We start from the raw sequence: 14,933 nt of genomic DNA on the forward strand, positions 1-14,933 counted from the left end.
AGGAGAAGGAATAGGAGTTCTGAGTCTAATTGGTTTTCCTTTGAGATTTTTCTGTACACAAAGCAGCTGGGATATCAAGCAAGCATCTGTTTATGAGTGCAAGGGTGTTTCATTTTTAGTTTGTGCTTTGTTAGGAAAAAATCCAGCTCATAAAGTTTCTAAACCTCTTTGATTTACATTTATGAATAATTAAGGGAAAATGGAGTCTTTCTGTTTGTGTATTTTAGCTGATAAAAACACTGCTTTATTGTCATATTAAGAAACAAGACTGAATAAATGTCAGTTGGAGAGACGACAAAAGTTTAGCAAATAATGTTTGAATAGAGGGAACGATGATGTCATCAAACACGCCCACTGAGAGGTGAAAGGATAGCCGCTTTAAAGGCCTCACACTGTTTGACTAGAAAGCATCAGAAATAGTGATGAGCTGATGCGCAATAATATGAACAGATCAGGAAAATGTATAAAGTACAGAGAAGGAAAAACTGATTTCTGCCATTAAAAGAAACAACTGTACTGTAATATTAATCTTTTCTAATTTAAAATCATTAGTTGTTGTTCCATTTATAGTCCATTTAACAATGTTTTTGGTAGCTTCTGATAGAGGAGCAGCAATACATTCAATGATCAACAAGCTAATAACATCAGCCCAAACTGAAAATATTCATCAGATATTAATACAGAAATTATTTGTAAGATGCCCGTGGTATAGATGAGGAATTATTTACATTTACTTTGTTCTATCAACCAACATATCTGGTATTAATTGGATGAGAAAAATGGTGTGTAACTGTGATAAAGTCAAATTGTATTTGGTTAAATTCTAAAAAGCTTTTTTTTTTTTTGAGCCTCTTAATTAGATTAAGGTTTACACTATTTCCTACTTTAATATCTACAAATAGAAAACTATTCTTATATATTTCCTTTACATGTTAATTCTAGTTTTGATATAAGTGGAAGTGCTTGTATAAAATCAGCTTGTGATATGATTGCATTGCTCCTGAACCAAATCCACGTTGTAATATCGTTTAAAAATTTAACGTGTTGAAAAGTGTTCAGATATCTTCATTTCTCATTGTGCTTATTTAAATTTGGCAAAGTGTTTTGCACTCATAATGGAATAAAATGATCTCTTTTTCTATTTTCATCCATTTTTGATGGGATATTCACTTAAAAAAGTCTCTGATCTGATGTTCTGATATTTGTAGATGTCATTCTGCGTTCTTTCTGTAGCCGCATTCAGCCATCAGCAGAAGCTTTAATCTTTCCTCATCATCTTGGCATATTTATGTTTTTTCCTTCCCTTCTTTTGCTTATTTTGAGATGAAGCATCAGCTATTGTGACATCTCCCTTTTAACCAGGAAGTTGTTTTATTCCTCCTCCTTCAGAGTTTTTCTTCAATTTTCCTTATTTTGTTTTCTTTTTGTAATTTTGCCACATGCAAATTGCATGAAAAGTTCTGTGACCTCAGCGAAAGCAGCAGAGACCCCCTGTAGTTACCATGCAGCCCAGAATTTTTCATCCACCTCATCCTCATCCCTCCTGACGGACCCACTGACCTGAAAAAGCCAGATTGCCCCAAAACCTCCCTCATGCTACCTTTGTACCCCACTGAGATGGTAAAAATACTCTCCACTCCCTTTCCCCAAAATGCAACATGAATGCCCTCAAGGACAAAAAGCCTGAAAAGTCCAGATTGGCACACAGTCTGAGCATTAGTCTAATTATTATTCTGACTGTAAGCATGGCCTGACAGTAAAACAATAAAATCCACAGCCTCAGTTGGAAGTGTCAGATAGTCAAGCTTGAAATTGATTATTTAGTTATTAACAAAAAACATAGCAGCGTAGAATGTGATGAAGCTTGATAGAAATCTCATTTAATATCATGGATGTCATTAGCTCAGATAGCCTTTATTCTTTTATCCCTGTCAGCTGGAGTTAATGCAGCAGCTACTCTTCCTGGGGTCCTCTTCTGCATGGATGACAGATTTGGAGCATCTCTTGGTGCAGCTTTGTCGCTGGTTTGGCACCATTTTGCCTAAAACCGCCTCTTTACTAAGCATATAAACTTATTATTTTAATTATTGGTTCAGCGCCTTTTTTTCCTCACCTTGTACAGGTCTAGTCCAGTTACATAAGCTTTTGATATTAATCCCTCTTTCCTTCTTTGAAAGAAGGCAAAGAGTTCAGTATTCCTTAAAAGACCTGGATAAATTTGCCAGGTAATGGTGAATATGTTAGCGTGAGGTTAAAGGATGGAGACGAGAGGTGAAGCTTGTTGTAAAGCTCTGTTTACAGGCCTGTTGGGAGCAATGTTAATGCTCCAAAATGCCACCAGGCTGACAAAGAGCCACAATAGATCAAGTTAAACAGACATCACCCTCAGGTGATGGCAGTGTCTAATCTAATATACTCACACAACTACAGATGTGTTTTGGGGGGTTTACGTCTTAAACTAACACTGCTTCTTCTTCTTTGTTTTTAGTTTCAAATTCAAAATCATGCACGTATCTTATAAAAAGCACATATTGAAGATCTATATTTTATATGATTTTTAATTAACATCTTTTTTTTTTGCTTCCTGTTAAGAATGACTTAAAATAAACAGTATGTTTATATAACTACAAGGACTGTATGTATATTTATGCTCTCAAAAGTAAGCTGAGACGTGAGATAACGACAGAAAAAGAGAAAACAAAAAACATTGTACTTAAATTGCAAATCGCCTTTAAATCATAGGATAGCGGTTTATCTAAAGTAAGAACTGATGAGTGAGTTTGCTAAAGAAGATGCTAAAAAAGTTAATCTGAGAAGTTTTACAGATGTTTTAACACGTTTGTCCAGGCGGAACCACCGAATGGGTCATTTGGGCACCATATATGTTTATTTGGCTTTTTCAGGGACCAAACTGGAAAACCAATTATGTTTCACTAATATATCACTTTCATTCATTCCACCCAAACACGACTGTTTCTGAGTCCTTTTGATCGTTCACGCAGACGTCTGTATGACGATAAAAAAAGGCACAATGCATATAAATATCTCAGCATCCCATTGGCTGCTTTTGATGACAAACACTTCTATTGACCAGTTAGTGAGGAGGAATGAGGGATAATGCCCAAATTTTCCTTAGAAACACTTATGACATCCAAAAGGAAGTAAACCCATCGATCGTAGTATTGTAGTAAGAGGGCACAAACTTTGTCATTCATTTCAAACTACCACAGAGTCATAAGTGGTAAAGTAATCGATTTTTTTTGTTTGTGTGCTTAGCCTGACATGATGAAATTAATGTTAATTAACATGTTAAAATTAGTGCTGCGTAGCATCTGCATAGATTTTCTGTACTGGACACATCTCATGCTGCCTGTGTACTCTCCATTCAGTAAATATTAAAAACTAATTGTTATTAGTTTGCTTCCCTTGCTTTAGTGCAGGTGTGATATTTTCAGAATTTGAATGTAAAATTCTCATTTTTAGCATCAACTTTGTCAGTAGAAAGGAAATTCTACATTTTGAGTGGTAATCTGCTTTGTGTTGAATAAAACTGAATATTAATAAACAAGAATAAGGACTAAACTGTTCACTAACTTGCTAAAGTTCATTAACCTGATAAATCTGTGAGGAGTTAGTACAATTACTGAGGTACTGGTGCAAGTACAAAATATCCCAAGGTAATGTTGAAAAAATTAAGTTAAAGACCTGAGAGGAGAAAAAAACCCACTATGGAGCATTTAAAAGCAGACTCAGCAGAAATTAACAGCTACTTTTTGCTAATACTGCACTTAAATTTGGCTTCTTCCCTCTGGCTCAGCATGCAAGGGTTATATGGAGCAGCGCCAACGCTGTAGTTGGACAAAAGTGAAAGTAAAAGAAGCGGTTACAGATATTAAAGGAGTAAATCAAAGAAATCAGATGCAATTGAGCAAATATTTCATGTCGGTATCATTCTGTATGAATAAAATTACATCCATACATCTACTTAATTCTCTGGATAAGCTAATTATATTTATTTATATGCTTCCACAAGAACTTTTCTCTTGTTTTCCGCTCATCTTTTTCTTGGGTTTATATATAATTGTGTGGCCATTGCAGAGACGAAGCTGCAGCAGCTAATTAGTGGCTCCTCAGAAACATAATGGCTAAAAGATCCACAGGTAAATCAAGCGTGGAGTGTCTCATCTGCTTAGGCTACTTGTGTTTTCTCTAACAAATTGCTTATGAAAGAGGCTTTTCTTTCTTTCTTTCTTTCTTTTATTTATTTATTTGTTTTTGCACAAACTATAATCACTTCTGCATTGTTATTGTGTCCCATGGTTGATAATCAGTGTTGCCACAAAGTAAATAAAAAGCTGTTTCAGTTAAGTTACCGTGGGAAATATAATTAAAGCATAACAAAATTTATGCTTGTGTTTGCTGTTGCTGTTTACTTTCCACCAGATGCCTTTACAAAAATGAACAGGATACCTAGGCACAAAAGCAGAGAAAAATATGATTAATTTCCTTGCAGCTACAAAGAACTCTTATTTCCTCATTTTGATCTATATGTTCCTGCTTCTTCTACCTTTCCTCCCACCCTATTAGTACTTATCTGTTCATTTGGAGGAGATTTACCCTAATTAGACATTTCATTGCATGTAATAAATATGTACATTTAATTTAAAACTTCTCCATATAGATATAAAGAGTTTGGAAATACTAAGAACTGGGAAAATGTTGTGGTTGAGACCTTATGCATGCTTAATCGATTGAGGTGTTTTTAATGTTGGAGCTAGAATCAAGGGGCAAAGTGGTCATAGACGGGTGCTGACCTGTCACCCTCGACCATGGCCAGCATCGTCATTCCTGCTCCAGTCATCAACCATGCATCTCTATTCTATGTGCAGGTATTGGTGGAAATTTAGTGGCCATTCAGTCCAGCAGGATATCCACCCATCTGCATTTACACTGTGCTCCTGGAGAAGTTCCTGAGGAGGTCAAGGGATGCTACTACCCCTGTCGTACATTCTGCGGCACTGGTCAGTACAGTCACACCGATATAATTTAATCATTTAATTTGCAATGAGAATAATTTTTTTTTAATAACACTGATGCTGATGAGAGTGTTTAAGTGCGGGTTTGGTGTAATAATTTGTATAAATGCTGTCAACTGCTTTCTTCTGTAAAAAAAAAGAAAATGGATTCACTGTGTTAAATGGCAACCTTTGTTTCTGCTCATCTTGTTGGTGATTATCAGGGGCAAATCATCGATCTGCTCAGGTGCTCCTAATTTTAGTCATCCCTGGTCAACTGATCTTCCTCTATACCATACACCTGATGAAGAGCGGCCACACCACCCTGACACCTATCTTCATGTCTGTCTACATAGCTGCTGCTCTGCTGCAGGTGAGCTCATCATGAAAGTTTACAGTGTGTTTACATAAGTTAAGGAGTCTTAAGATAGTTTTACCATAAAACAAAGATGAATCTATATTTCCAGTTTCTCTTAAAAGTGCTTTCTTACAATGCCTTCATATCCCTGCTTCAAGCCCTGATCATAATGGGCTCAATCAACTGAGATTTCATTAACAATAGAGCTCACAGCTTTGTCTGGGAAACGTGATTCATGTCAGCTCTCATGTACATCCACACTTTGAATGCCTTCTTTTCAAAAATGCTAGCTTGAACTTGCTAATTACGGTGTGAATACGGCAAAAGAGAGTCCTGTGGATGCGTCTCCTCCTGGACACTTGGACTAAAGAAGAACAAGCAGGTGTGTATCCCGTGAATTCCTTGAGCGCTGTGGTCTGGGGCCATGCCTGAAGGAATGTGACTTTCTTACGTTTAGGCAGCAGTTAGGATAATTACGGAGCAGCAGCTTGAATTATGAATGGCTGCTTTTTACTTCTTAAGGTGCACCATGATCTTTCTTAATGTCTGGAATTTTAAGAATCTAAGTTGGACTGTTTTTGTGTTTGTGTCGTGCCGTTGCAGCGCTAGAGGGCTTTTTAAGACTCCCCCTAAATCTTTGACGAAGACATGGAACATTAGGATGTAATCCCGGCCACCGAGGGGTTGGAGACTTTCCAAATCAATTAAGTCCATTGCAAGCAGAGTTGCTTTAAGGGTACCTCAGTCCTAGACAGAATAGCAGCTGGCAGAGATGAGCCAGGGTTGGGAGGGGGCTAAGAAGAGTGTGCATCCAGCCTGTTTCACATCTGAGCATTTACAAGCACTAAAGAGAGAATATTGATCAGTTCTCTGATTGCATTCACGGACTGAATTCTGTTTTTTGAATGGGTTGTCTGCACTGCCTAATAGCGACAAGCCTATTACTGTTTGGAAAAATTAGTTATTGAAGGTTGCTGCAGAACTTATGCTGAGAATTTAAAGTGCTTTGTCATCAGTGTATTTGTGCAAAGACTGGCAGAACAGCAGACCCCTCATTATTAGTCAGAAAGCTGCATATTTCTGCAATAAATGCAGGAAATCAGTGCGTGTGGGCGTTTGGTTCTGTTTAACTTTAAACAAGGAAACCACCAAACCTGTAGCTTCCAACAGCATTTTTTGGGACCATAATGAGCATCAAAAGAGTTTATAGAGAATAAAAACACGGTAAAAGTTCAGATGTTTACCCATGCTGTGAACTCTAATTAGTTTTTTTCTTTTGCTTTCACAACTGTTAATTGGATGTGAGGCGTTTAGGGAACATTTAGAATTAAATGTGTCAGTTGTTATCTAAACTCTTCTGGCTCACTTCATCCACTTTGTTCTTTTGTTTGTTGTTGTTGTTTTTTTTTTTTTAAGGTTTGAAGCAGGTAAGGGAATTCCACTTCCTGATATCTGAAACTGAGATCACTTTATATATCAAGATGTTATCAAGTTTTTTTTTTTAATTTAACCAAACAACTTAACTTGGCAGAAAATCCCAGCTCAGACAAATTGAAAATTTTTCTTTTTTTTTTACTTTTTTTTTTTTTTATTAACACAACAGGAGACCCAATTTGCCACAAAAAAGTCACAATGTCAACATGGTGGAATTTGATAAAGTCATTCAGTTGAACCAAACATTAAATGTAACTGCTTCTGTACAGCTGTGATAAGAGGAAACTGCACACGCTGCAGTTAAGATAACGTCCCATTTAAAGTGAAAGCCGTAGAAAATTAGGGGGGAAATTAAAACAGCTCTGTAGAATAGGCCGACTCATTGTGACATCCCTCCAATCACTGAGCAGAAAAGAAAAATGAATTCCAATTTAAAGAGCCCTGCATAATTTAGCAAGGTTTACACACATCCATGGTGGTTTAAGAACATACCAAAAGCCTGTTTAAAGAATGTTGTGTTTTGAGAAATCAGCAGTAGAGTTTTCCTATTTAAATCCATCCTCCACTTTTAATAAACACTAAAGTTTTGGGGTCAATTTCCAGAACAAAGACAACTGTGTTAAAGCCACCTTGAGGAATCCTAAATATCTTCAAAGTGCAGATCTCATTATTCGGTCAAGGCTGGTTGTCAGATGGTATCAGTGTTATCTTGTCAATCCTAAGAGAGCTTGCGTTATCTCGTCTCTGTCTACTGAGCTCTTTGGTCTTTAAACCACTCGGCTTTCTGTTCGAGTGAAAGATGCACAAAACCACAAGATATCAGGACTTTGTGAGGAGATGTGCTGATATTTTTCTCTAACTTTACATGAGCAGCGCCTTTACAGTTTTATAGAAGGATGCTTTTGTTAAGAGGTCAGTCAACTTACGATTAATTCAAACTGAGTCAAGCTTTATGTTTTATCGCCGTCTTCTAAACAGGCTTCGGATGCAGATTTCAGTCACCCCCTTTATGTTGCATTAAATGCTACAAACCTCTTGAATTAAATGTAATTCATTTTTTGGTTTCAGCATAAATTATTAGAAAAGCTGTAATACAACAGATAATTGCAGAAGCGTGGATAATGAACTGACTTACTAGTTGATATCGATCAGTTCAAGTTATTTCTTCTCAGCATCTTGGGTGTTTGGTTTTTTTTTTTTTTTAATCAGGGAAAATTATGTAAGAAAAAAAAATCTTCTAAATCAGATTTTGTCAGTTAAACTCTGAGTTTATTCTTTTTCTGCTCTTTGTGCCTGACTGCTGTATGTAGTATGTATGTTGCATTTACTTTTTTCCCTGCTGACGAAGGAAGATTAAAAAATTAATTGTCAAAACAGACAAACTTACTGTAGCGGCTTCTTTATCAGGCCCACCTTGCTAGTACCGGATTGGTCCCCTTTTTACCTTCAGAACCGTCTTAATTGGTGGCATAGATTCAACAAGGTGTTAGAAACACTCCCCAGGGATTTTGCTCCACATTGACCTGATAGCATCACACAGTTGCTGCAGATTTGTTGTTCCACTACATCCCAAAGCTGCTCTACTGGACTGAGATCAAGTGACTGTGGAGGATGTTGGAGTCCAGGGAGCTATTGAGAACAGCAGACCCCTTATTATTACACAGAAGGCTTGAGAAAGTCTTTTAACAGATATTTATTAAAACCTTTGCAAAGGGAGTTTTAAGTTCCACGAAGTCTGCATGTGTCTGACGTAGAAGAGTGGGATCAGTCAGTACTGAAGTCCTTCAGGTCAAGAGATAACAGATTTTGTGATCTGCAGCTGGTTTGGGGAGGATTAACTCCATCTCCCATCCCTCAGCTTAAAGTTGTAAACACAAGTTACAAACAAACCTTCCTGCTAGTGTAGTTCCAGTTATCTGGCTCATCTTAGGAAGGCACTCTGCTGAAGTATTAACTCTACAGTCTAACAAACTTACACTATATACTATGGGCGGCTGTAGCTCAGGAGGAAGAGCAGTCGGCTTTCAACCGGAAGGTAGGCGGATCGATTCCAGGCTTCCACTGACTACATGCCGAAGTGTCCTTGCCTTTAAATTTCACCATGTCTACATTGCATTGATTTGCTGCCCATGTGATTTGCTACTTAGATATTTGTGTTAAAGATTACCTTTCCCTGTGCAACTGTTCACTGAATTTTTGACAAAATATAACAGAACAAACTTGATTTATGCCAAATTATCATTATAATTTGTTCTGTAGAATAACTTGTATTAGCCACAAAACAGCAAATCTCACTGTTTATTGGAAAAGTTGGTGATTTTTATATTAAAATAAATCCTATTGTAGTGGAGTAATTGAATAATCTAAAGGTCTTCCAGCTTTCTTTGTCTTTTAGGATTGTTAAAGACCCAGAGGAGCTGCAGTCAGCAGTTTCTGCTGCTAACAGTATTTATTTCTGCCAGCTGTGTAAGTGACCTGTAATGAGGAAAAGTGACAAATGCAGGTGAGCATGTCCAGACTCAGGAGACCAGACAGCTTTACCCGAGTAGACGTCTGGCCTCATGCTGCACGATGAGTCTTTTAAATTTGTAATGCTGTGTGCTAGCATTGCACCATCGCTCTCGGGGTCAGAGCCAAGGGCATCGCTTATTACTAATTTCATTGATTATTTACGTGGCAAACCCAAGAACACCTGCAAGCTGCTGTGTGGTTCTGCTTCATTCAGTCTCACCGAACACACGTCTTAAACAATCAACCTCTGCACGAAGGGCAGATAGTTGTGCAAAAAAGGCAAAAAAAAAATAGAAAAATTTTTTTTAGGGGCTGTTCATGTATTTATTGAACTGGATTTGCCCATAGAAATTTCTGTTCTGTCAATCAAATTTTATGTCTGTCACTTTTCATGCTAACTGAGGGAACTCTGCAGGGCTGTCAGATTGTGTTCTGGAGGGGGTTAGGGTCGTTTCTTCAACATGGATGACAACTTAGCCATCACTTTTTCTCTCTCCCACCATCTCAGCTGGGTCCAGGGAGCATCCTAGAACAGAAATGGCCTCCCTGATCAGTTTGTCAGTCCACGGCTGTTGACCCAGCAGACAATTCCATCAAAAATAAGAATGTTAAATGGGTTTAAAAGTGCTCCCTGAAATCCAAAAGACTCAGGTTTTCTTAGCAGATAAGTAATAATAATAATAATAATATTTTCTGGGATCACCACTGTTTTTCTTTTACTTTACTATTATTTAATTATTACCCAGTGGTGGTTATAGTTGATATTGGAAGATCCATGTTTGAGGAAAAGTGTTATGAAAGCAGCAACCTCAGCTGCAGAGTTGATCTCCAACCGAGGTTCGCTGTCACCGTGAATAAAAGTGGGAACGTCTGCGCTCCTGAGTTGGTTTGGCAGCCTCTTACATTTCCTCACAAAGCTCCTATGAAGACTGTCGGAGAGAAGCAGGACGCATCACACGCTGCATTACTGATATCCCCTCACCTTCAAAGACAAGCAGAGCTGTCAAACATGCTCACATCTTCATGTGTTTTCAACACAGGTCTTATCATAATCAGTTCTCCCTGTTTTCCCTTGACACCTTCCTCCCTGATGATATTCTCAGCATGTCAGTATTAATAAGTGACTCGTACTTTTTTGCTTTCAGAATGTTTCCACTGCAAACCTGGACAGCTCATTTCCCTTTAAATTATAGTCTTGTCCTTATCTTTTAATAGACTACTCTTTTTCTCTCTCCAACATTCCCTCCATGTGTGAAAACTTCATTTATGAACAACTCTCATAACTCTGCTACTCCGCCGTTGCTGCTTCAGCTGTGTCTCCTGCAGTTTAAGTGCTTTACTGAAGTTCTGAGCAGCAGGTTAAATCACTTAATCATTTCAGCTGTGACAACACAAGCTCTTTCTTTTTTTTGTTTAACTTAGGAATTAACACATTTTCTTCACCAACATATTTTTTGTAATATTGTTTCCTACATAGAGACAGAAACCTACTTCTGAGCCAAGATAAACACTTTCTTTCAGCCCTTCCTATCACCGTAGGTTGGTCAGCAGTGCAGCAGTCTAGCACTGTTTTGCTTAAATAGTTTGTTTGAGCAGCAACTGTTGGAGTGACCAGGGTGCAGCACACATCAATTATATGTTTTCTTAAGTTTGGAAGTTATAAAACCTCTGATGTCGTTTAATTTTATAGAAAAAAAAAACAACACAAGATGAATAAACAGCCAAAACCTTTGACACCTAGCATGCATTATGCTAGCAGCACTAAATGATGCCAAGCTTACATTCACTCTTCTTATGATCAAAAGATGCATGCAGTCATATCATTCTCATTATATATCATTAATACACCCTTTAATTATATATGTGTATAATATTTCTATAATATCTGTTAATTATGGTATTTTACTTTTTTGAGGTTAGCATCTTCAGAGGTGCAGACGGACAGTCATGTGATCATTTACACAAGTTACACAAAACTGACAACATTTAGAAGAGACAATTATTTTTTTTTCTTGCATGAGCTGCCCAAAGCCAAAACAACACATTTGGAGCTACCAGAAGTTAAAGAAAAAAAGTCTGCACTTCATTACATCTCAGTTTTCATTTCATATCCAATCCAGTGGGATGCTGAGCCCAAATCATGAAAATGTTAGTGTTTCTGGGTCCATCTGTATGTCCCTCGACAGTAGCTGTCTATTTAAAAGCTGAAATTTAAAACCCGTCTGTCTTCCTCTTCTAGGTGCTGCTGCTGTTGTGTATAGCAGACTGGATGGTTCACTCGATGTGGCGGAGCGGCAAAGACCCCGACAGTTTTTCAATCCCTTACCTGACTGCTCTGGGCGACCTGTTAGGAACTGCCTTGCTGGCACTCAGCTTCCACTTCCTGTGGCTCATAGGAGACCAGGACAGCGACGTGGGTGACTAAAATAGACCTTTAACAATATGGCCGCCTGGCATATAACCTCTCACGCCCTCAGGCTTTGTGGGAATGTGTGTTCTCTCTCTGTCACATTCCTCAGCTTCACATATTGGATGAAACCTAAACCACAGGCTGGTTTGGACACTATTTTCTGCTCATGCCTCTTTCTTTTGTTCCTACACACAGAAGACATTCTTTAACTTTCGACTGTTTTTTAGTAGCAGTTCTGACCTGCATCATTTGCACTAAAGGTCTTGGATGTTATATTTACCAGAGCAGGAAAAACCAGAAACTTCCTACAATGATCAAGAAGCCCTGCTGCTGTTAGCAGGGCGGTTCGATCTGCTAACCAATCATCCTGCATCATGAACGTCTTATGTAAGAACTTTATGAAGAATATATTTGGGGATTTACCACCCACTATGTCACAAAATACCTGCCTTCCTGCTTAGTGTAGCTTTGAAGAAATGGAGGACAAGAAAAGCCAGTTTTATTTAGTTTCAGATTTCAGTTTGAAGGAGGCCCACAATCAGAGCCTAAAGGGAATAATGTGTGTTTTTTTTTTTTTTTGTCTCATATTGTGAGTTGTTATTTTCATATTGTGAATTTACACTTTTCAGTCTTTTCCAGGCTGCAAATCTGAGTGTGTGTGTGTGTTTTTACAAGAGTAATAATATATGTAAGCGAGGCCTTGCTGATTTTGTGACTCAGGAGCAGCAAATCTCATCACATCTATCTGCGTCTTAATTTGAGTTATGAGTTTATGGTAAGACTGAGATTGGAAGTTGGAACGCGAAAAAAAACAAACCAGGTTCACCCTGTTAAAATAATACCTTCATGGTCTCACTGCTAACCTAACAGTAGCCTTTTTGGCTTTTTTCCCCTCTTAGGATTGAATCCAAAAAGGCAAATTTATTAAACATTTACAGATGTTTACAGGCTGTTGTTAAAACAGCTGGAGCCAACCTCAGTGACATTGTTTTAAAGGCTTAAAATGATTATATTTCACCACAATGGACTTGATGAAAAGATAAAGTTGATGCTTCAAAACAGGAGGTGGCAGTGACAGCTGTTATATCATTTTAAATGATTTTCCGCCCCATTTTATTAGCATTAGCATTATCCTTATACCATTACTCTTTTAGCCAATTTGATCACAAATGGTATTAAATTAGCCAAACATGACGCATTCTTTTGGTTAAAGTTGGGAAAAAATGAGGCGATTATATTTTTATTTAACAAATAGCATCGCTGTTAATGTCTTTGCTTCACTTTTACCTCATTCTTCTTGCATTATAACCTGTATGTAGCTCCCAAAGGAAGCTTTCTCAACCAGTAAAAAAAAAAACAGGTAATAAAAACTTTTTTTGTCTTTCATTGTCTGAAACCAGAGAGGTGTTTTATGAAATAACAAAAAGCTTAACATGAAGTCAGTTTACCAAACTGAAGAACACGTGTTTATGTGCGTCTTTGCAGACCTTTTTCCTCTCCTGTTTACTCTGGAAAAGTAAGCTTTGACACTCAGCCATAAACTCTTTTGTATATTTTGCAAAACCCCTGCATCCCACCTCCCCTCGTCCATTTCCTGTGTTTGCGCATCCCGTGTCTAAATGGGTTGAGTTTACACAGACCTTTCACATTCCATGGCTGGATGTTTGCACACCAGTCACATACTGTTTACATGTATGCACTGTCTGCATGCAAGTAAACAATGTATAAGCCAGGGCTACTCGGTTTGTTCTGACGAGGCCTGCAATGTATCCCTGCTCCAACACGCCTGAGCAGGGATACATTGAAAACCTGCAGTGGTGCGGCCCTCGTAGGACCAAACTGAGTAGCCCTGGTGTAAGTTTTTAGCATTTAATACCACGTTTCTGCTTAACTTTATTCACTTTGTATAAATAAGTTGCATTTAAAGGGGTGAAGAACACAAATTGAAGTCTGGTGTCTCACATGTACGACTTGATTAGTTAAATCAGCATTTTAGCATGATGTATGTATGTGTCTGTCTGAATGTAGCCAGTGGTTCTCTTCAACTTCAGTGCCTCTTGAGATTCACTGTTTCTCACTGTAATGCCATTCATGTAATTTTCTTTCCATTTTATTGTGATACTGTGCAATGACTTTCTTTTTCTACTTCTACAAATTTCCGTTTTTTTTTTTTTTCTGTTTCTTTACTAAATGACATATTCTATATTTTAATTGCTGGCAGGTATATAACAAGTAGGATCTTCTGGGATGACATCATGAACTTATATTTGCAATTTGGAATGAGATATTTTATTTGCTTTTCTGGCTCATTTGGGCCAAAAAAGTGTCTCAATAAATGTTATTGATTTGAAAATGTCTCGTTTCTGGCTGTTTTTTGTTGACTAGCCACCATCTTTTCCACATGAGCAGACATCTGTATTTATTCCCTTTCCATCCCCATCAGCTCTGAATAGAAAACAGTTTAAAAGCCTGAGAATTGAGCCGGGCGTCCTCCTCCTGTTTGCCTGAAATTAGCTTTTAGATGGAGCGAGATATGATCTGTGTTCACTCCTGGTATCCATGACAACATTATGAGGCAATGCTCATCCTCTTTGCTTGACCTCAGTTAATAGGGAAACATGCATTTCAGCACAAATGCCACACATACGCCCACCCCCAGACACCAAGGAGCTAATGTCTAGTTAAAGCTGCCTTTCTCTGTTTTGTGGGAACAGCCAGCACAGGGTCTGTTCCCACAAAGGCTGAATCTTGATGGGAACCCTATGGACCTGGCAGTGAAATGCACCGTGATGTGTTCTTTGTCTTTGCATCAAATGTGCTAAGATGTCAGATAATCTTGGTGAGACAGCAGCTAAAATGGACTCAAGCAAGTAGATAAGATTTCCTTAGGAATGCGCTTCTTTACTCTGTGGGTCTGCCACTGCTGTCAAGTCTGGATGAAGGATCTGTCTAAAAAGACTGAGACTTGTTCTGTTAAAATAACAAAGCTCTGGTTGGTGGTATCCAGTTCAAGAGTGAACATAGTTTGACTGTATTCAGGGGACAGGTCAGGTCTTTTATATACATTCATATTCATTGTCGATGGCATTAGAGTATGTACAGTACAATGTAAACTAAATATAAAACACCAACATGTCAAGTTAAATTTTATTGGAGCAAGTAATAATGCTCACATAAGTTTAAATATTAACCAGAAATATGTTTT

The 14,933-nt window shown here is 37.9% G+C and overlaps 1 protein-coding gene across 2 annotated transcripts in view; it reads left to right on the top strand.

Annotated features, from left to right (window-relative positions):
• Nucleotides 1–14,083, top strand: part of slc41a2b (solute carrier family 41 member 2b) — a 37,086-nt gene extending 23,003 nt beyond the window's left edge. For both annotated transcript variants that reach the window (XM_041977253.1, XM_041977254.1), the window contains exons 9-11: nt 4,890–5,021; nt 5,240–5,388; nt 11,558–14,083. In XM_041977253.1, the coding sequence (XP_041833187.1) occupies nt 4,890–5,021; nt 5,240–5,388; nt 11,558–11,743 (467 nt within the window). In that variant the 3' untranslated portion in view covers nt 11,744–14,083. The remainder of the gene's footprint in view (nt 1–4,889; nt 5,022–5,239; nt 5,389–11,557) is intronic.
• Nucleotides 14,084–14,933: the final 850 nt, after the last annotated feature.

This window comes from Melanotaenia boesemani, chromosome 23 (genome assembly GCF_017639745.1).
Source record: "Melanotaenia boesemani isolate fMelBoe1 chromosome 23, fMelBoe1.pri, whole genome shotgun sequence".
Classification (NCBI taxonomy): Eukaryota; Metazoa; Chordata; class Actinopteri; order Atheriniformes; family Melanotaeniidae; genus Melanotaenia; species Melanotaenia boesemani.